This window comes from Vulpes lagopus, chromosome 8, assembly GCF_018345385.1.
Source record: "Vulpes lagopus strain Blue_001 chromosome 8, ASM1834538v1, whole genome shotgun sequence".
Taxonomy (NCBI): domain Eukaryota; kingdom Metazoa; phylum Chordata; class Mammalia; order Carnivora; family Canidae; genus Vulpes; species Vulpes lagopus.
The window spans coordinates 129,272,702-129,293,998 of record NC_054831.1 but is presented as its reverse complement, the minus strand read 5'-3'; the positions used below and the strand labels follow the sequence as shown (position 1 = coordinate 129,293,998).

The following is a 21,297-nucleotide window of genomic DNA, read 5'->3' as shown; positions in this document are numbered from 1 at the left end:
GGTGACCTGCCTGAGGTCACACAGACCTGGCAGCCTGAGCTGGATTGGCATGAGCACCCAGCGCCTTTCGGTCCAGGAGGAAGGGAGTGAAATTCTAGAATGTAGGAGGGTGCAGCTCAGGAGTGGACAAGTGGGAGATAAGCCCCTTCCCCCTTGGAAGGGCAATGGAAGGTCAGAATGGGGCCTCACCTGGGTCCTCACCTTCCATTGTTGCTATAATGCGGGGCTGGCCAGAGACCCACAGCACTTGGGTCCCAGTTATACCTCCTTAAATGCTCACGGCCAGGATTGCCAACCCACAGAGTCTGGGGCCAGCCAGGGCCTGAGACTCCCCAGCCTGTGGAGGGAAGCTGGGGGCAGGGCCGGAGGAGGCTGGCATGTTCTGGAACTTCTCCCCTCCTCTGCTGCTGCTCCCCATCATCCCTCCCTACCAGCTCTGCATTTGATTGGAAGCCACAGATGTTTTGCACCCACTGAGACATTTTATGATGGAAACCATTTTCAGATTGAAAGGGGGATGAAAATCACTAATGGCTTTTCAAAGGCCCTGGAAAAAAAAAAAAAAAGGAGTTCAGGCAGTTTCAGAAAAGAAAGAGGAAAACACACAAGGAAGAAGGTAATGAAACTCTCAGAGCCCAGGGAGGGGCTCGGCCCTTAGCTAAAGGCCTTTTTCTGGCAGCCCCAGACCTCCTGCCTGGAGCTCCCTCACCTTCTCCACCGCCCCCTCCACCTGGTCCCTGGGTCCCCCAATTCGAGACAGCCTGTTCAACCCTAAGTGGTGCTGCTCAGAGATTCTCAAATGAGCCCACTACATGGAGCTGCCAGGACCCTTGACTGGCTCCCCAGCCGGGGGGAGGGGGAAGTGGCTGGAAGGGGATGGGGGGCGGCTCCGGGCTTCCTGGGAGCAGTTCTGAGAGGTCCTTCTCCTGCTGGGTCGGGGGCAAGAGAAGTCAGACCCAAACTCTCCAGCTTTGTGTTGTGAAAAAAGGCACCGGTATTTCAGGCTTGTTGAGCCCCCGACTCACTGAGGCTTCCGGCTCGAAGCGGCCACAGGTCAGGAGCAGCCCGTGTGTGCGCCGTGCGAGGAGGGGTCCGTAAGGCTGTTACAGTCCCTGGGCCCCCAAGCGGCGGGCCGTCTGCGGCCCATTTCCCAGGTCCCTCTCTGGATCAGCTGGCACAGGTGGCCTGGCCTCTCATCCTTGATCTGCCATGAACTGCTGTCTGGCCTAGGGCAGATCTCTCCTCTCTCTTTAGTTTGCTCATTTGTCAAATATAAGGTGACCAGCAGCTTGATTTGCCTGGAGCTGAAGGGTTCCTAGAGCCTGGGAATGGCAGCTCTAAAACGGGCAGAGTCTTAGACGAACCAGGACTGATTGGTCGCCCTGGTTAAGGAGACCAGGCTGGATTGGGAAATCAGCTGTTAGGGGCGCCCGGGTGGCTCAGTGCTTGAGCCTTTGGCTCAAATCGTGATCCCAGGGTCCTGGGATCAAGTTCCACATTGACCTCTTTGTGGGGATCCTGCTTCTCCCTCTGCCTGTGTCTCTGCCTCTCTCACTCTCTGTGTCTCTCGTGAATCAATAAATAAAATCTTTGAAAAAAAAAAAAAAAGGAAGAAATCTGATATTAAAGGGGCAAAACCCCCAGCCTCCTCCATGTACATCCTGTGTGCACAGGACAAGTCTCCCTCCTCCATCAGCGTCTCTGCGTGTACAGTCCCCATGGCTGCCTGCCCAGGGGACACATTTCCCCAGTCTGCTCCTGTCAAGGGCTTGCTGGAGGAGAACCCCCAGGAATTGACCAAAAGGAGGTGAGGGAATTGTTTCTCGGTTTCAGAATGTCCCATCCCTATCCCATTGCAGTTGAGCCTTCTCTCCCCCGCAGGCAGCCTCCCTAGGAAGGTATTAATGACGACAGATGGCTCAGGTCTTATCACTTCAGGTGACATTAGCCAAGTTCCCACCAAGTAGAACGAGACCCCACTTGTCCTTGATCTCAGTCCAAGGTCTGGGTTCCACTTTCTGGGGTGAGATTGAGCTTGGACTCACCCTCAGGGGACCAGGAAAGATTGAGAAAGCAACATCTCTCTCAGAGGCTGGAAGACCAGGAGCAGGTGCAGGGTCTGGCTCAGGGGGGGCAGAGTGAGAGGGATGGAGGCCATGCTCCGTGTGCAGCCAGCTTTGTGGGAGCCCCTCGTGGTTTAAAGACCCATGTGGAGCTGCAGGATCTCTCCTCAGATCATTTCTACTCCACGGTACTCACTACGGACACACCCCTGTCAAGGCCTTCCAAGCTCTACGTTCTGATACTCGGGGTTTGGTGAAGCCAATGGAAGGGGACCACTGAGTGTGTCTGGTGGGAGGCGGCAGCGTGAAGTGGACGGATGGACCTATGGGGTGGGGAGAAGGTACCGAGAACCTGAGACTTGGGTTTGCTGGCCAGTGGCAACAGCATCACCTGGGAGCTTCTGAGACCTTCTCAGGCCCTGCACAGACCTCCTAGAATCTGCATTTCAACCAGACCCTGGGGGTCGATTCTTGAGTACATTCAAGTTTGAGGTCTGTACCCCCGCACCCTCCCAGAGTCTCCGGTAGAGGATCCCACCCCTGGACCAGGCCCTTTCTCACCTGTCCCTGGCTGCTTTCCCACGTCTGCCAGTTGCCACAAAGGCTACGACCCCCGGTAGCCAGGCCATCTCCTAGTACTGGGGGATCCACGCAGGCACCAAGGCTGTGAAGGGAAAGCCAGAAGCAACGAGGGCAGCTGGGAGGGGGGAACAGCTGAAGCTGGCTAAGCAGGTGCACACCTGGGCCACTGGGCCAAACACACAGGTGTGTGTGTGGGGGGGGGGCAGGCCAATAGCTGCCCCGCCCTTCCCAGAGAGCAGCAAACCCTTTCCAAGTGTCTTATTAGCAAACATCCCAAAGGCACCACCCATGGCTGCCAGAGACTTTATGGCCATTTTTATTAGCCCTGCCTCCAGGCTCTGTGGAGATGGAGTGGGCGTCCGACACGAGTTAGCCCAGCGTTGCGGGAGCGTGACCCTGAGCTTGGGAGAGTGAACAGGTGTTTGAGGCAGGGAGAGACTCGGTGGGGGCAGCCACTCAGGGAGCCATGGCAGATGCACGAACTGGAAGACTTCATTACTTCCCACTTGAGATCTTTCCAGCAGGGATGGCAGGGAGCAGAGCTGAGGCAGGCACTAGCTAATAAGATTGTAGGGGGTGTGTTTAACCTACTTGCACGAAGGAACTGTCTCTCCCAGCCCCTCGGAAGCTCCGTTTCCATGCAAACAATGGTTACACAAATGAAAAGGATCTCTCTGCTCTTCATTAAAGCAGAGCCTCCAAGGACCAGTCGCTACCTGAATCTCCTCCATTAACCCGGAATGAGGAACTGCGTAGATAAATGAAGACATCGGAGTTACAAAATGCTTTTTAAGTAGGGGAGATAATAAAAAGTTTGGGCCTGACAAGTCTTCTTATTTAATTGTTGAATTTTGGCAAAAGATGTGAGGCCACACGCTCCCTTTCCACCCTCCATCCCTTCCTCCTTCCTTTCTGGGTCCGGATCAGAGAAAGTGTCGGTCTCACTGAGTTTGGGCTTGAGCCTCCGGAGGATGGAAGCCCAGGGAAGGTTCTGAGTTGGGGGAGGACCTGTCGGATCTCATCGCGCTGTGATAAGGTCACTCTGGCAGCACGGTAGGGAGGGGATGGCCCGGAGGGGCCTCTGGCAAGGAGAGCTGACAAGAATGGATACAGGTGGAGAGGTTGCGGGCACAGCAGAATGGGCAGAGGGAGGCAAAGAAGAAGAGCGGGTGTCCATCACCTGCCCTGCAACCCCCTCTCCTGAGAGATTAGAAGGAAAGAGGGTCAGAAGCACCTACAGTAAGGGCCCTGCATACTTTTCTCATAGAGCAAATACGTTTCCCTGAAATCCTAGGAAACATGATCTATAGGAACAGAGAGCAGATCAGTGGTTGCCTGGGGTTGGGGAGCTGGGGGGTTACAAATGGGCACAAGGAAATCTGGGGGGGGGATGACAGATATGTTCTTTAGCTTGATTGTGGGAATGGTTTCAATGGTGTCTACATATGTCAAAAGCCCTCAAATGTGTAAACTTTGTGTACAGTTTATTGTTTGTTGAGCGTGCCTTGGGGCGCCCGGGTGGCTCAGCGGTTGAGCATCTGCCTTCGGCTCAGGGCGTGATCCTGGGGTCTTGGGATCGAGTCCCGCATCGGGCTCCCCACGGGGAGCCTGCTTCTCCCTCTGCTTGTGTCTCTGCCTCTCTCTGTGTGTCTCATGAATAAATAAAGCTTTTAAAAAAAAAAAATCATGCCCCAATAAAGTCATAGACAAAGAAAAAAAAAATTTAAGAGGCAAGGATCCCAGGGGACCTGTATGTAGTATAGGAGCAACCCGACCTAACTCGTGGCACTACGCCTAAGACGTGGCAGGATGAGATGGATGTTTGTCATGATGACCTTGATCTGAAAGCAACTTAATTAAAGTCCAGCCGACTTCTTCTAAGATGTGGGGAGACCTATAGGCCGACGGGATAGAAAGGATGTGTTACAGGGCCGCAGTGTTGCTATTGAAAAGTGTTGCCCTGCCTTCCAGGATCCATAGTTCACACCCCAAATGGGTGCCTCGGGGGCTGGTCAGCACTTGATAATTTCTTTAAAATGTAATAATCATGGAACAGTGTAGAGGGAAGAATCTGACAAGCGCCACCAGGCTCTGTTCAGGGCGTACTTGCCTTGTTCAGCCGTCCAGGCTTCCGGTGTCAGCACATGCCACTCTCTGGATCACCGGATTCCCCCATGATACAGGAAGGGAAGCTCAACGATGCCTTCTGTTCCCCCCCCCCAGTCCTGCCCCCTGCTCCCAAGTCCCCCACCTCCCTTCCGTGAGAATCTAGGACTCTTCCCCGTGGAGAGACAAAGCCACGAAAGGAGAGGCGAGCGGAGGCTGTGAGGCCGGGTCAGGTGTGGAGGATGTGAACACAACTTGCTCAGGGAATTGCAGTCAGCCGAATTAGGGAATTAGGGGGCCCACCGGAAGCTGGGGGAAGGGAATTAAGGAAACTAAAAGACCTTCCCCGTGTCTCCCAGCAGGCAGGAAGCAGATGGCTCTCATTACCTGGATAGTGGTGGGGCTCAGAATAGAAATACGCTCCGGAGCAGTGGAGGCGAGTTCCGGTACCAGAAGGCTCAAGCTCACCTGCTAGTTGGTGAAGGAAGATCCCGGGAGCGGTAGGGGGTGCGGCGATGGGCCCCAAAGACAGTCCTGCGGCTCTGGCGTCCTCCAGGCTTGGCTTCAAGGGATGGCGTCCAGTTGCCTACTCTCTGACTTTGGTCGTGTTGCCTCTGTGCATATAGGATTGCGAGGCATAGAGGCATAGGGACATTCTAGTCCCCTGGACTCCGATGCATCAGCTCTGAGCCAAACTCTTGATTTATGCCCTGTGGATTATGTCATCTTCTCAGCTGTCCGACGGGCTGGGATCACAGGCGGAGACTCACCTGCTGGGCTTTGAAAGCTGGCTAGAGCCTTGCCATGTGGACAAGAAAGGAAGATGGGTGGACGCAGGGGTCACAGCCCGGGCAAAGGCACGGGGGCAGGAACCCAGTCGTTGTGGCCCTGTATCAGCCCCTCACCTACGGCTCAGCACGGGGCATGGCACACAGTAGGCCTACACACTGGTGCTGCCCCTGGGCCTGGCAGTAGCCGCGGTGACCAGCCCTTGCCTGGCCTCACCCGAGCCACGGGGGCCACAGGGAGAGCCCGTAGGACCCCCACCAACTCTGTCCGGTTTTTCAAAAACATGATTACATGCCCTTCAGGGCCGCCGTCAATGTTGGTAAATTCCAGCCACTAAACTGCATTACACTGATTTTGCCAGAAACCTTTGCAGTTATTAATAGTTTATTGATCGGAGCCCGTTGCTGATGAGAGTCGGTCTTCTTGCCCCAGCCCCCTCAGGGTCCTGCTATCTGTGCACGGCCTTTTATCCGGCATGCAGATCAATGTCACTCACATCGGGGGAGAGGAGGCCTCTGGGCTGCTTAATCCACTTTAGAAGGATAGCACTGAGCGCACGAGCGCAGACAAGGAGGCGTTTGGTCCAAAGCAGAGCTGTGCCCTGCAAACTGTTGGGTCTGCAGGTAAGAAGTAGACTTGGCACCTGCTTTCCAGCACAGACGGAGACAGGGTTCTCCGTGCGCACTCTGCGGCCTCCTGGGGGGTTGCCGCCCGTGTACTGAGTGTTGACTGGGTACCTACCAGGATGGCGAGCAAGCGCCACACAAGGCTCTGCCTTCCCAGAGCTTACTGTGCATGGCAGGGGAGGAGGGTGAGTTCGGGAGTCATAGGCGTAAGTCATCAAGTGACAATTTAGACAAGTCCTGCTGTCTGGGTTCGCTATTGCTGCGTAACGAGCCATCCCAAACCTGGATGGTTTAAAGCAATGACCATGAATTGTTGCTCATGAGTCTAGGGGTTGGCTAGGTTCACTCCCGCCTCCCGCATGTGGCCTTGGCTGGCATGGCTGGGACAACTGGGGGCTGTCTCCATGTCTCTGCACGCTCTTGTCCACACCAAAGGCTTATTCTCAGGGACGAAGTAGGGAAAGGGAGGTAGAGGAGGAGAGAGCAGCAGGGGTACAGAGAAAGAGAGAGAGAGAGAGAGACTTCTTTTGGGACCTTGGCTCGGAATTTGCACACCTACACATACTACTGGTCAAAGCAAATCACAAGGCCAAGAATTGGGAAAGAGACTCCACCCTCAGAGGAGAGGAACTGAAAGGCAATTTGCCAGAGGCATGGATCCGGGAGGCTGTTATCCAGGTGGTCCAGGTGGTCACCAAGAAAGTGACCCTCCCTTGTAACTTGAAGGATGCAGCCGGAGGGAAGAAAATGCATCATTCCCAGGGAAAGGGGATATTGCAGGCCAAAGTGCTGCATCACACGGGGCGCTGGGCTAAATATGCCTGTGTCGTCTCTGATGGGTCCTGGATGGGATTCTGGAACGGAAAAGGGACATTTAGTGGGAAAACTGGGGAAATCTGGAAAGAGTCTGGACTTGAATTAATAGTGATGTATCAGTGTTGGCTGCTCAGTCTGGCAACTGTACCGTGGTCGTGTGAGATGTTCACAATGAGGGAAATTGGGTGAGGGACGTATGGAAATGCTCTCTTCTCCATGCGACTCTTCCGTAGATCCGAAAGGATTCCAAATTTAAGTTTTTTTGTTTGTTTGTTTTGTTTTTGTTTTTGTTTTTTTTAAAGAAGGCAGTTGGCACCTGAGAGGATTGGAAGGAACACCGTCGTAGCTGGAAGAGGGCAGGGCTACTAAGGGGTGGCTGGAGATGTGGCGGAGGCCAGCACGCTGTTGACCAAGATAAGCAGTGGGGTCTTACTCTTAAGAGCAGAGAGATGTCTATGAAGGGCTTTAGGTAGAGAAGTGCCATTAATTCTATTGACATTTGAAAAGATCTGGGTTCTAGGAGTTGAGTGGATCATAGCAGGGGCAGAAAAACCGGTTAACCTTCCATCCCCCCACCCTTCCCCCACGTTCCAGGTGAGAAAAGGTGGTGGCAGGGGAGATGGAAGGAAGTGGATGTAGGGCGGGATGTACTTACGAGGTAGAGCCCCCAGGATTGGCCACCGCGTGTGGTCGGGGAGATGGAGGACGGTGCCCAGGAGCAGGACTGGGGCCATTGGAGGAGCTAGGGAGCCCAGCGACAGTGAAGGAACACTTGGTTCTGCACAGAGTCCTAGGCGGCAAGCTGCCTTCTTCACAAGGCACCAATGCAGGTGTCCCCTGGGCAGTCCTCCAACCACCTGCACTGTGTCGTCTACACGAGTCGCCCAAACATACCACCTATGTTACTGTCACGTGAGCACGTCATCCAGGTAGCAGTGACCTGAACGTGTCACCTGCGTTGCTGTCACACAAACACGTCTGCGTGTATCCCCCGCATGGCAGTTACCTGCGCGTTTCCACCTGTGTGCCAACCCTGTCGCCGTTACCTCATTACCTCACCTGGGTGCCTGCCAGCTACACGTGTCTCCTGAGCCTGTTTCTTTACAGGGCTGTCGCCTCAGCATGTCGCCTGCACACATGTCACCTCCACAAGTCATTTAAACAGGTCGCCCGTATGACTGATACCTACGAGTGTCACCTAAACATGTCACGGTAGGCGACTGTCACTCAGCACCCGAGCCCGGTGGAGGGGCTGCTTTTCCAGCCTAGCTGGGTTACGAACAAACAAAATAGCTCCCGAGGGGAGACAGTCCCCTGCTGTTCCCACTGACAGGGTGCTCCTCCGCGGGTGGGTGGGGGAGGAGAGGAAGACAGCCTCTCCCCCCACCCACCCACCCACCCCGCAAAGTTTCCCTGGTGAAAATTCCATCCTCCCAGTCCTTTTATGACAGTCGGTAGACCAGATGTCAACCTCTGCGCAGTCTATGTAAATGAAGGTGTTTGTTTATGCTAATGTGTGCCGGCTCCCCGAGGAGCCAGCCAGCCGCCTGGAACCCAGGCTGAGGGCCCAGGTGTGGGGAGCACTGAGTCAGGAGCGGACGGAGCTGGGAGACAAGGATGGGGGGCAGCGGACAGGAGAGAAGGGAGTGAGTCTGAGGTTGGACTGCGCGGCAGAGGCAGATGGGAGCACGTGGCTCGGCTGAGAGTCACTGTGTCCACGAGGGGGTGGGAACAAAGCCGGATGGAAGGAACCTCTCTCCTCGGGGTGGCAGGGCGGGACCCACACCCCGGAGCCTGTGCTCTTAACCCGCCCTCTCTGATCGCAGGGCCTGGGGGAGCCAGCGGGGTGCATAGGGCCTCCGTGACCGTGACCGAGCGCTTCTTCACTTTTGTGCTGCAGTGTGACAACCTGAGACCCAAACCGAGAGACCCCACTTCCTCTAAGCCTGATGAGGCTCCCCTTTGGCCCCATGACCAGGCCCAGAGAAAGCTGCAACGTGCCGGAGGACCCCAGATGTCCCTGATGCAGCAGCGACCTAGCCGCCCTCCCTCCGGGCCAAATCTCCCTCCCAAGGACCTCAGAGAGAACCAGATGCTCCCCACTTTGTGTTCAGATGGGCTCACCCTCTGAGTGATGGGAGTGCTGCTCGGCTGGGACGAGGTGGGGCTCCTTGGAGATAAGGAGTGTACTGTGTTTCTCCGCAAGCCACCAAGGCCGGACATAAAGCGACAGCAAGGCAGTGTGGAAAGAAGAATTCAAATCCCCACCATGGCTCTACTTAGCCATATTGGTGGCAGAGGAAGGGGGGACACCTGTGCCCCCTCTGGAGCCTCAGTGTCCACGATGGGAATAGCGATCCTGTGTAGAGGGCTGAGGGAGGGGACGTGCTAGGACACAGTTCTGAGCCTGTGCCACAGATCAGGTGCCTCTTACCCTGGTCACACCTGGAGCTTCTAGGGTTGGGCACCATGACCATCCGCAGTTCTCAGAAGCTGAAAGGAGCACAGATGCAATTCGGGTTGAACACACAGCCCCCACCCTTCACCTCCCGAAGCATCGAACACAGGGCCTGGCATACAGTCGGTGCTCCATAAATGTTGCTTTTGCCCTCAGCACAGCACAGGAGCATGTGAGGGTCCTGGAAGCGTTTGTGGAGCAAAGGCTGAACAGTGGGGCTCGGTGTTGTTTTGGGGGGTGGGACGCTGTGCCACCCAACGCCATATGAAAGGCCCTCATCTTGCCCCTCTGCCTCCCCTACAGGCTGCCCGAGGTCCGCATCTCAGACAACGGTCCCTACGAGTGCCACGTGGGCATCTACGACCGCGCCACGAGAGAGAAAGTGGTCCTGGCCTCGGGCAACATCTTCCTCAACGTCATGGGTGAGTGCAGGGCCCCCAGCCCCAGAGTCACAGTCAGGAGCGTGGGCAGGGGCGTGCGAGTGGGTGCATAGAGAGACTGTCCTGGGAACCACCTGCCAAAGCAACGGGAGGCAACGAACCCTCTTCTTTCCCACTCTTGCCTCGAGGAATGAGGAGATAGGATGGGTGTGGCCTTACCACCCGAGGATTTCATCTCGGGAAGCCCTTCTCCCACCAGCACTGATACCCTAACCTCAGGAAGGCAGGGCTGTACCTCGGCCCTGGATCCCCGTGGCCTGGGCACTTTGGAGGAGCTCTGACACCTTGGCTGGGACAAATGAGGAGCTGAAGGAGGAGTGAGGGCTTCCCCGGGGGGGGGGGGGGGAGCAGTGGTCCTGGTGCTCAATGTCCACTTCTGTAAGGCAGGGGTGGGAGGTGGGCCTGGGGGGCCATTCGTGGACTCCCAGCTCCGGGCCCTGAGACCCAGTGAGGACACAGGGAGGGAGGGAGGTGCTGGGCAGCACGGGGGCAGCTGTGGGGGAGCCTTTCCCGCCTGAAGCCAAGAGCCACGTTCATAGACGTGCCCGTGGGGACCATGCAGTGGGGGCAGGCCCCCCACCTCGGAGGCAGGACAACCCAACACACTGGCTACAGAGAGTGAATCTGACCCTGGACCTCCCACGGCCTCTCCTGGGACACGGAAGCATCAAGTGATCAGTGAGAAAGTGCAGTGGCCTGGGTGTCAGGATGTCCTGGGTTCGGACCCTGCGTCTGTGACTCCATTTCCACATCTGCGAGGTGGGGATAATAATGGGAGTGCCTGTCTCTGGCTGGCTGTGTCCCCCCACCCCACCCCAGCCTCGGTTTCTCCACTTTAGGACAAGGGCCTGGCTCCATGCAGCCTCAGAAACCCCTGCGGGTGCTGACGTCCTCGTCGGGCACGCTCTCCAGTTCTGCTGCCGGAATTCCGGGACTTGGCCCCGACTCCCAGTGTTCTCTGATTTTCTTATCAAATGATATTTACCGGGGAAACAAAGCTTGTCGTAGTCAGGCAATCAGTGAAAGCATAAAGGCCCCGTGGAAAGCCACGGCTTCTGGGGAAATGGAAAACCTCCAAAGGCCAGACCTGCAGAGGGACCTTGATTCCTGCAGCGGCAGCGCACGGTGTGTTCTGGCTTCCTGGGGGATGGGCCAGTGCCAGGTTAACCTCCCTCTTGCGGTCGTCCACAGTGTTCTTGGTGCCCGGCCCCAGGCCGGCCACCCCAGGGAATGTGGTGAAGAACAAAACTCAGTTTGCGCCGTCAAGGGGCTCCCAGTCTGATGAGGGACGCGTGCGTAATCATCTAGCCATCGGATACTTATTGAGTAGGCAATGGACACTCTCCTTCGATGGGACAGGGTCCTTGGGGGCTTGTCTCGGTGCATGAGACCAGCAGCGAACGTACTTAGATGCGTGTGAGAGGCAGCTGTGGGCAGTGCTAAATCCTGGGCAGAGAATCAGGCAGGTGATGGGATAAAGAGCAGCCGTGGGTGGGGTGAGAGCTAGTTCAGGGGGAGGACTCGAGGAGGGCCCCTTGGGGGCTGCTGGGCTGTGCCTTCCATGTTACGTCCTTCGGTCCTCACAAGCCGCCCGAGGGCGGGTACCAGTGTTACTGGCCCCATTCTGCAGACGCAGATATGAAGGCACAGAGAACGCAAGCAACCTGCCTAAGGTCACACAGCCGGGATCACAAAATCTTCCTGTGATCGCAGCCCTGGCTAGGACCGGAAGCCACGCATCTTAACCCCCACCCTGGAAGCGGTACCGACGCTCCAGCTGAGGTTTCTCTCTATGTGAGCGAGAACAGAGGCCTCAAAAGCCACCTCCTCCGTGAGGCCCACACGCCTCAGTAATTCACCAAAGCTCCCTGAGCACGTTGGCCTCCCTCCGTGGCCTCCATGTCATCCTCCGTACAATGAGGAGGTACAGCAAGATGGTCCTAAGCCCCCTCCTCGCCCTGACATTCGTACCATCCATTACCATCTTATGGGGCCAACCGGGATGGCACCGCTGACCTGCTGGGCCTGCCTGAGCAAGGCTCCTCTCTCTGCCCCGGGCACAGCCGGCTGAGACTCTTCTCCTCCGATCTTGCTGTCTGGGCTCCTCCCGATGGCAGGTGGCAGCCATCTGGGGTGGGGCCAATGGAGGCTGAGGCTGTCAGGGAGACCAGGGAGGGGCAGGACCACCCAGTGGCCCCAGACTCGGGGAGGGGCTCTGGCCTCTGCAAATTCAGGGTGTCCCTGGGCAGGTCCCCACCCCGTGCCTGCTAAGCCTGCAGCTGAGCCATATCACAGCTCCTGTCCACCCCCGGCCTGTGCCTCACAGTGCATGAGCTTCTGGCTTCATGGGCATTATCTTACGGAATCCTGGGGACAGCCCTGTGAGCCAGGAGGTGTTATAATCCCTTTTATGCAAAGTAAGGACACTCAGGTTTCGGGCTGAATCCCAGATCCTCATTGTGTTCGTTAGCCTCCCTGGGCCTCAGTTTTCCCATCTGTAAAATAGGGACAATGGTGGCTATGCCCATATGTAGAGTGGATATAAGTTTTTTTTTTTTTTTTAGTTCATTTATTTAAATAAAGCTTGCAAGGCACCTGATGGTTCAGTCGGTTAGCTGTCCAACTCTTGGTTTCAGCTCAGGTCATGATCTCAGGGTTGTGGGATCAAACCCCACATCAGGCTCTGCACTCAGCAGGGAGTCTGCTGGAGATTCTCTCTCCCTCTGCCCCTCCCCCCTGCATGCTCTCTCTCTAATAAATAAATAAATCTTTAAATAAATAAATAACGTTTGCAAAGCACTTAGCCCAGACGAGGCAGCCAAAAGTTCAACAGGCCAGACTTTATTGTCCTCAGCACCGTTGTCTCTGGCCTGCCGTGGCTCGCCGAGGTCCTGGAGGTCGGGCGTGGTGGTGGGGTTGCTGGGAGACACTGGGGGCTGCGTGCGAGGTCGCCTCTGCTGTGCGGCTCCGGTGCTCCTGCAGCCACGTCAGCCTATGTGGCAGGGACTACCCTGTACCTGTCGCCCAGACCCAGGGTCAGAGAAGGACGTGGGTCGGCCAAGGTCGGGCGGTTAAATGAGATGATCCCCAGGAGACAGTACTGCACTGAGTCCAGCGCCGGGCACGTTCCAAGTGCTCGATAAATAGTATCTCTCCTGACGGGTAGGGATCATGACAGTCACACGTCAGGCACAATAAGAAAGACTTGAAGGTTCTGTGACTCTGCGACCTGCTCCCTGACACCCGCCTTTAAATATATGTCAGGGCGGGTGTCAAGCACCACAATCTGCTCCTTGTCTGGGCCTGTGACATGGCATAGACCCCTCCTCGTCACACATGCACCCACGAGCGAATGGAGGCCATTGGAAGCTTGTGCGACACAGGACCCTAAGGACCGTGGCCACCAACAGTGGGGCAACTAGCCCCCTCCTCCATTTGGGGGTCAAAGGGAAGCTTCCTAGGATAGTAGGGGGGAAGGGAGACGAGGAGCGGGGCACGTCCCACGGCCCCACGTGCATCACAAGCGCCGAGCGGTTGTGCGGGAGAGCCGGCCTCCCCTGTCTGCCGCCCCTGCATCTGCATCCAGCACATTCTAACGCGCCGTTTCCACGGGCCTCGGGGTGCAGATCAAAATGTGAGAGCGGCTGTAATTTCACGCCTATAACATCCCCGCTATGTGGTGGGAAAAGACATTTGGGAGCCCCGTGGGTGACACCGAGGGATCGTGCCGCACACAGTCATTAAAATGTTTTTATCCGAGCTGCAGATAAATTGTAAGCCAATTTGAAAGTTGCGTGCTGGGCCCCAGGAACGCATTATACACAGTCACGGAAGGATTGCAGAGGCTCTTCTTGGGGGTGCAGGTTACGCGGGGGAGCATGTTCAGGGTGCGATGTTACAATCAATTAAATGTGAGCCCAGGACCCCCACCCCCGCCCAAGCCGAAGACGCTGCTCTCCTGGTTCCCCCGGAAGACCAAGAGGCAAGGTTTCTCTGCCACCCTCGCCGCACGCGGCTGCCACCGAGGGGGCCTTTCAGCCCGCAGCGAATAATCAAGGCCACCTTCCATCAAGCACAGGCTGCGTGGCCGCCGCTGTGCGCCCGGTGCGCTGTTAATCACACGACCTTCACGGGTGTCCCCCGAGACAGGCACCGTCCTCCCCATTCGCAGACGAGGGAAGGAGGTTCTGACCGTTTAAAGTGTTCCCCGACCCGAGTGAGAGAGCTGGGGGCGCCCACCAGGTCTGCCCGAGACCAGAGCTCGTGCACCTAACAGCGACTCCCGGCTCCCAAGGGACGCGTCCCCACCTTTGATATTTGACATTTGATGCAAATGTCAAGCATGGGGGCCGGGCGGGGGTGTGCAGAGCTGGGACAGTGCGGGCCTCCGTGGGTCCGAGCCCTGAGCAGGAGCACTCGGCACTCAAACCTTCTGAAAGGAGCACCAGACTTGGAGTCCAGCAGACCTGTGTCCAAATCCTGGTCAGCATCCACTTGTGGCATGGACAGTCCAGTACTGAGCCTTTGTCCTAGGGAAAATGACACCAGAGTGGTTTTCTCTCTTTTCTTAAAATGGATGAGAAGGTCACTTGGATGTCCACGCACAGGCATTCCTAACCTCAATCATTCATTCCTCCATCCTTCATTTCTTCACTTATGTAACAGACATCTGTTGAGCACCTAGTACCTTCCAGGTGCTGCTGTAGGTGCTGGATTCTGCTTCAGTAATGAGCCAGATGAAATCCCTGGTCCTCGTGGACCTGGCGGTGCAGGAAGGGAGGCACCCGGAACAAGGAGATCTCGCTGGAGCCCGTGGATGTCAGAGGGTGGTCGAGCAAAGCAGATGCAGGCACAGCCTGGGACAAGTGGGCTGTTTTATTTGTTTTTGTTTTTTTTGTTTTTTTTTTGAAGATTTTATTTATTTATTCACGAGAGACACAAAGGGAGAGGCAGAGACACAGGCAGAGGGAGAAGCAGGCCCCCTGTGGGGAGCCCAGTGTGGGACTTGATACCGGGTCCCTGGGGTCACGACCTGAGCCAAAGGCACATGCTCAACCACTGAGCCACCCGGGTGTCCCAAGTGGGTGTTTCGAACAGGGTGCTCTGCAAGGTCCCTGCGAGAAGGTGAGACCTGAGCACGTGGACTTGAGACCTCCATGCACCTGATCCCACGCCGCCTTACTCAGCAGCTGCCCAGGACCAAGCACAGTTCTGGGGGCTGGGCATGTGGGGGAGAAAGGAAAGTCTTTGCCTCGTGGAGCTTAGATGCCGTCGAGAGAGATCGATAGCTCACGATACAGATGCAGAACCCCAGGCTTGGGATCTGGGCTACGTCCCCAGGATGCCGTGAACCAATGGTCACCCTGACCCGGGATGATCTCATCTTAACTTGGTTCCATCTGCGAAGCCCCTTTTTCCAAATAAGATCACATTCGCAGGTGCTGGGGGTTTGGATCTCGGCACATCTTTTTCAGGGACACAATGTGACCCACAACAGGAACCGAGCCCGGAAGTAACAGGGGAGGGTTTGCATCTGACTCTGAAGCTGATACCCTTGCCCCCAACCACACGGGTTGTCCTCCACTGAGCGTTTGCTAATGTGCCACGCACCGTGCTAAGGTCTTCATATACTAACTTATGAAATAATTTCAAAAGCTCTGGAAGATGGGTACCGCCAATTCCTTGCCAGATGAGGGAAGTGATAGGTATGCCACTTGCCTCGGATCCCCGGCCCGCCAGGGGTAGAGACAGGCCAGGGCATCCTACACACTTACCCATTCTGCTCCACTGGAAGTCATAACATATTAATGAGCATTAGTAAAAATGTTCTATCTTGGGATCCCCGTCTCTCTTCTGTAGACTTCCAAGCAGATAAAGGAAGAATTTTGGAACCCAAGGCCATCATGGCACCAAACCACACCAAATGCTTTCCAACTCTGGAGCCAGGTGACACGGGTCCCTCTCCAGAGGAGAGTTGTTAATGAACTTTGCACAGCTCGCTTTTTATCTTTTTTCAGTATGTTTTACTGAATTTTTATTAAGTGCATCTGGTGCCTTTTTTTCTTTTTTTTTAAAGCTGTTTTATTGGGCTATAATTCATATAACATATAATTCACTCACTTAAAGTATATAATTTAATAGCTTTTAGCATACTCATGAGTTGTGCACACGCTTTTAGTTGTGCAACCAACTTTAGAGGATTCTCACTGCCCCCAAAAGAAACCCTGTGCCCTTTAGCAATGACTCCCCATCTCACAACTCTTGCCCCAGGCTTAGGTAATCACCAATCTACTTTCCTTCTTTTCTTTTCTTTTCTTTCTTTTCTTTTCTTTTCTTTTCTTTTTTTCTTGTTTTTATTAGAAAGAGAGCACACACACGTGATGGGGAGGGGCAGAGGGAGAGAGAGACAGAGAGAAACCCAAGCAGGCTCCATGATGCTCAGTATAGAGCCCGATGCAGGTCTCGATCCCCAGCCCTGAGATCATGACCCGAGCTGAAATCAAGAGTCGGACGCCCAATGGACTGAGTCACCCAGGTGCCCTTCACCAATCTCCCTTCTATCTCTATGGATTGGCCTGGGCATTTCCTATAAATGGGATCATACAGTAATATGGGGTCTTTGTCACTTAGTGTAAGATTTTCAGGCTTCACCTGTATCGAAGCGCACATCAGTCCTTCAGTCCTTTTTATGGCTGAGTGATATTCCATTGATACGTGACAGTCCTTTTATACAGTCGCCAGTGGATGGACGTTTCCACTTTCCAGCCGTTATCAGTATTGCTCCTGTGAACATTCATGGACAGGTTTTTGTGTGAACGTTTAGTTGCAGTTCTCTTGGGTGTATACCCAGGAGTGGAATTGCTGGACCAAATAGCAACTCTGTGTTTAACCTGTTGAGGGACTTCAGGCAGCTGCGCCATTTTACTTTGGCTCCTGCGTCATTGGGGGTCCCCATCTCTCCAGACCCTCCCCAGCTCCCACTCCCTGTCTCGCTGATTACAGCCATCCGGGTGGACGTGAAGTGGTCCTCATTGTGCTTGTGCTTTGTGTTTCTCTAATGGCCGATGATGTTGATCATCCTTTCATGTGCTTTTTTTAGCCATTTGGATACCTTCTCTGCAGAAATACCTTCAGATCCTTGGCTCGTTTCAACTAGGTTGTCTTTTCATCATTAAGCTGTGTGCATTCTTTATTTCAGATACAAGGGCCCCTTCAGATGTACAATTTGCATATCTTTTCCCCTTTTGTGAGTTATCTTTTCCCTTTCTTGTTGGTGCCCTTTGAAGGACGAAAGGGTTTCTTTTGGATGAAGTTCACTCCACCTATTTACTTTCTGTTGCTTCTGCTTTTGGTGTCATAGCAGAGGAGGCTTTGCCTAACCCAAGGTCACAATTTACTCCTATTTTCCTTCTAAGAGTTTTAATAGTTTAAAACTCTCACATTTAGGTTTATGATCTATTTCTTTCTTTCTTTTTTTTCTTTGACATTAGCCAAAAGAGAACTTTTTATTACTTTTATGTACGGAAAATTCAACGGCGTCCACCCAGCCCAGTTTGGTGGCCAGTTCTTTACCCTCTGCCTTTTCCAACTTGGCAATGTGAGCCGCCAACTTCAGACCAGGATGCTGCCACCCAGGCAGGAAGACAACCAGCTCCGGGGGATCCACAGCAAGTGTGATCACTACCAGCTGAGCCTTCCTGTTTTCCACCAACGTGGTGACATATGAATCCCAGGGCGAAGGACAGGCAGCCTCTTAGTGGGGACCTCCCCTTTGCCGGCAGCTTTCTTCTCAACCTGGGGCCAACAGTCTCTGCTTCTTCTCTTGCTTTGTCTCTGGTTTGTGTTTGTTGAGTGGCTGCTTGGCGGTTCAAGGCCTGGGTGAACTGGACGTTTGTAGAGAATAGCCCTTTTGCTGCTGCAACCAGAGGTAGCAGGGCCATTTGATGAAGCAGGTGAGGTCCCTTGGGGGCTGGATGTCCTGTCTGATGCCCAAATTCTTAGGCCTTTTCTCAAACAGGGGATTGATCACCTTCTTGGCCTCCTGCTTCTTCACAACAGTAGGGGCCGGGGCCACCTTTCTCCCCCTTCACCTCCTTTCGGCATCTTGGATGCCGGAGGAGAGACAAAACTATGATGTATTTCAAATTAATTTTTGCACATGCTGTGGAGGAGGCATCTGCCTCCATCAACTGCCTGTGGATGTCCACTTGTCCCTGCACCATTTCTGAACAGACTCCTTTCCCCCCACTGAATTGTGTTGGCATCCGTGCTGGGAATCAATTGACTATAAATGTGAGGGTTTATTTCTGGTCTCTATTCTATTCCGTTGACCTATACGTCTCTCCTTCTGTATGTACTTCTGATGCTTTTTAAAAGCCATCTGGCCATCTCCAGTCTGGCTCTGTTGCTCCCCTGCTGTGTGACTTGGGCAGTGAGTCCCCAGGAGGTCCTCCTGGGGCTGGTTCCTCGAGCTTTCCCATGAAGAGAAGCTCACCTGGGGCTGGTCAGTGCTCCCAGGGGAGAGGATCCTACACCATGTGACAGAGCTGAGCTCACCTCCATGAGGCCAGGCCAGAACCTAGGATTTCCAGAGATCTGGAGCTCTGCTTTCTAATGCCAAATTCTTGAATCCTATCCAGCCTGGTGCCCATCTCTAGAAAAAGGAGCTCATTCCAGGACCAATAATTGGAGTGTCAAGGACCTCTCTTGACCTGGAAAGGAGAAATGTCTATGGCTCCAAGGTGGGTGGGGAGTCTGAGGGCTGAGGGCAGAGCCTGCACCCCTCAAAGATCTGGTGTTGCTTCCATGGATCTGAGCAAAAAGAAGAAATGCGGCTCTGCATCTCTGAAGGACGCTAAGTGGGAAAGCAGGCAGCGGTTTGCAGAACCCCTTTCGAGAAGCCTGCCTGTGCTCAGGACAGCCGTGGGGAGATGTGCGTCTCCCAGGTAGATCCAGCACGTGCCCCGAGTATGTGGCAGACCAGGGAACAGCTTAGGTCAATGGAGGGAGGCCGCTGGTCTGAGAATCCCTGGGGCGCCCCAAGCGGGGTGGCTGGGGGGCGAGACTCGAGACTCGGAGCTGCCACAAAGCCCTCTCCATAGCCCACGATGCCTGCTGGGTGGGAAATGATCGGTTCATTCCCTGTCTTGGAGCCTGAGCGGATAGCTGCCTGCTGGGCTTACACTAATTACATGAACTGGCCCCAGGCGATGGCAGTGGCCACAGGCTGCTAGCAGAAATAGGAGGAGGAGACGGGTTGGGATCCAAGCCAGAGCGACAGAGGAGCTTGGGGTGCAGAGGGAGAGAGCGCACAAACCCAAATCTCCATCTCCCACCCCAGAAGCCCCCAGGGTCCTGAGGACGAGGCCTGGGCACTTCTCTCTCCAGGCAGGCCCACCCCCAAGCCCCCTGCCCTCCTTGGCCCCCACCCCACCCACTCTGGGTGAGTGACAGTGAGTACCCAAGGGCCTCCACATCGGAACGAGGAGAGGGCTGGGTGGTCCCCAGTGAAGAATTAGTCCTCTATTTGGGGAGATTGACTAGAAAAAGTGTTTACTCCGTTAGAGAGCTGAGGAGTGGTTACGGGGGTGGGCCTTGGATCCAGCCATAGATTTTAAACCCAGTTCTGGAACTCCCGATAATAAAAGCGGCAAGTATTTACTGAGCATTTACTACATGCCAGGCATGGTTCTGCTTTGCACCTGTTTACTCCCTGGCCTAACAGCCCCCTAAGGAGGGCCCACGATTACCTTCCCCTTTGTGCAAGTGTGAAAGCAGAGAGCCTACTGCACATGCCCAAGGGCATAGGCCTAGCAAGGGGAGAACTTGATTCGAACTCAGGCAGGCTGGCTCCAGAGCCTTCGGCAGAGCCCCCACCCTGCACTGGCAGGCGGTTTGTTTCATCTCCTGGGCCTGTTTCCCCATCTGCTAAATGGTGGTTACAGTAGCATCCCCCTGCTGGGACAGGAAACGTAAAGTCCCATGTCCTGACTCTGCTCACAGAGTGCTCTTAAAAGAGGCACTTGTCCTGACCTCCACCTTGGATATGTCAGTGGGCCCCAGGGGACAGGGTCAGAGCTGCAGGGAGTGACGCCAGCCAGGGGGAGCTGTCCACGCCGGGCGGCGAGGACTGTCCAAGACTGGCACCGGCAGCAGGGGCCGAGCAAGAGCAGAGCCCCAGCTGCGGTCCAAGCCTCCCCAACCCCAGTTACGGCATCTGGAAACTGGGGTGTGGAGGTCCCCGGCCCACGGGGCTGTGGTGGCTGGTGGCCTGGGTCTGCGGGCAGGTTCCGAGGGCAGGGCGGGCAGCCAGAGGGGGAGAGATGACACCAGCCAGCCCGGGGCTTGGGCCACAGGGGCCAGACGTGCGAGGCGTTTCCATACAGAAGCCGCAGGACGTGAGGACCAACTGGGAAGATGGGAGCGGCTGTGGGAACATGGCAGGACCTGGCCCTGCTGGGGACGGTGGTCCCCAACTGTGGTCTCGCTCAGCAGACGGCGAAGGCAGGAAACGCGCTTTGGGGTGGAGAGGCCAGGGCTGCGTCCTAGGGACATCTGCAGGCCTCCTCCCTGCTCGTTGGAGCTTCTGCGGGGACGGCGCGATGGGCAGCAGGGGCCCGAGACAGCTGGCAGGCGTCGGCTGCTGGAGGGGGCTGCAGCCCAGACGGCGGGGCCAGGTGGCCAGGGTCTTCTAGGCCGGACCGAAGAGCATGTTCGGGGAACGTGCGCTTAAGTGCCTTGAGTGCCCCAACCTGGCCAGGGACCCGGAGGAAGGATGCTCGCTCTGCCCGCCTGCCCGCCCACAGGACTGCCGCTAGCCTAGGGCACCGGCTGAGAGCCAGTTCAGACAGGGGCCAGACAGATGGGTTTGGGGCTCGGAGGAGCACTTTGGAGCTAACTGGGTCATCTACCAAGGACAGTCACTTCCCAGCTCCGGCCCCAAAGGCCCGAGCCTGCTGACCGCCTCCTGGACAGGCTTCTAGAATCCTCCATCCCTCCCTGTCTGAACACGGCCCTGCCAAGAAGCCATGCCCTTGACTGCAGCCCACTCTGTGCCCTCAGCCACAGGCCCAGCACATTCCGTTACCCACTGTCCCACCCCTAGGCTCCCCGCCCCCAGGCTGGCCCCACGCGGCCTCAGTTACAGGGGACACACTGCTCGGAGAGGGCGGGGAACCTACCCTACATCCCACAGCAGTGAGCGGGCTGGGATTCGAGCTCGGGTCTTCTGGAAGGAGGAGCCCCCGATTCTCCCGCTACACGAGGCCGCCAGGAAGACAGAATGTGGGGCAACACGGCAGCCGCATGGGCCCGGGCCGGACACCAGCGCTCCCCTGCACAGGGACACACGCAGCCTTCGGGCCGCCCCGTCAGCTGCTCCTCCCAGCCGTCTGGGGAGTCAGCAAGATCAGCATCCC

General features: G+C 55.7%; 1 protein-coding gene across 2 annotated transcripts in view; it reads left to right on the top strand.

Annotated features, from left to right (window-relative positions):
* The window catches only part of IGSF21 (immunoglobin superfamily member 21), a 238,182-nt gene that overhangs the window by 189,704 nt on the left and 27,181 nt on the right, over nt 1–21,297 (top strand). For both annotated transcript variants that reach the window (XM_041765187.1, XM_041765188.1), the window contains exon 4: nt 9,744–9,862. In XM_041765187.1, the coding sequence (XP_041621121.1) occupies nt 9,744–9,862 (119 nt within the window). The remainder of the gene's footprint in view (nt 1–9,743; nt 9,863–21,297) is intronic.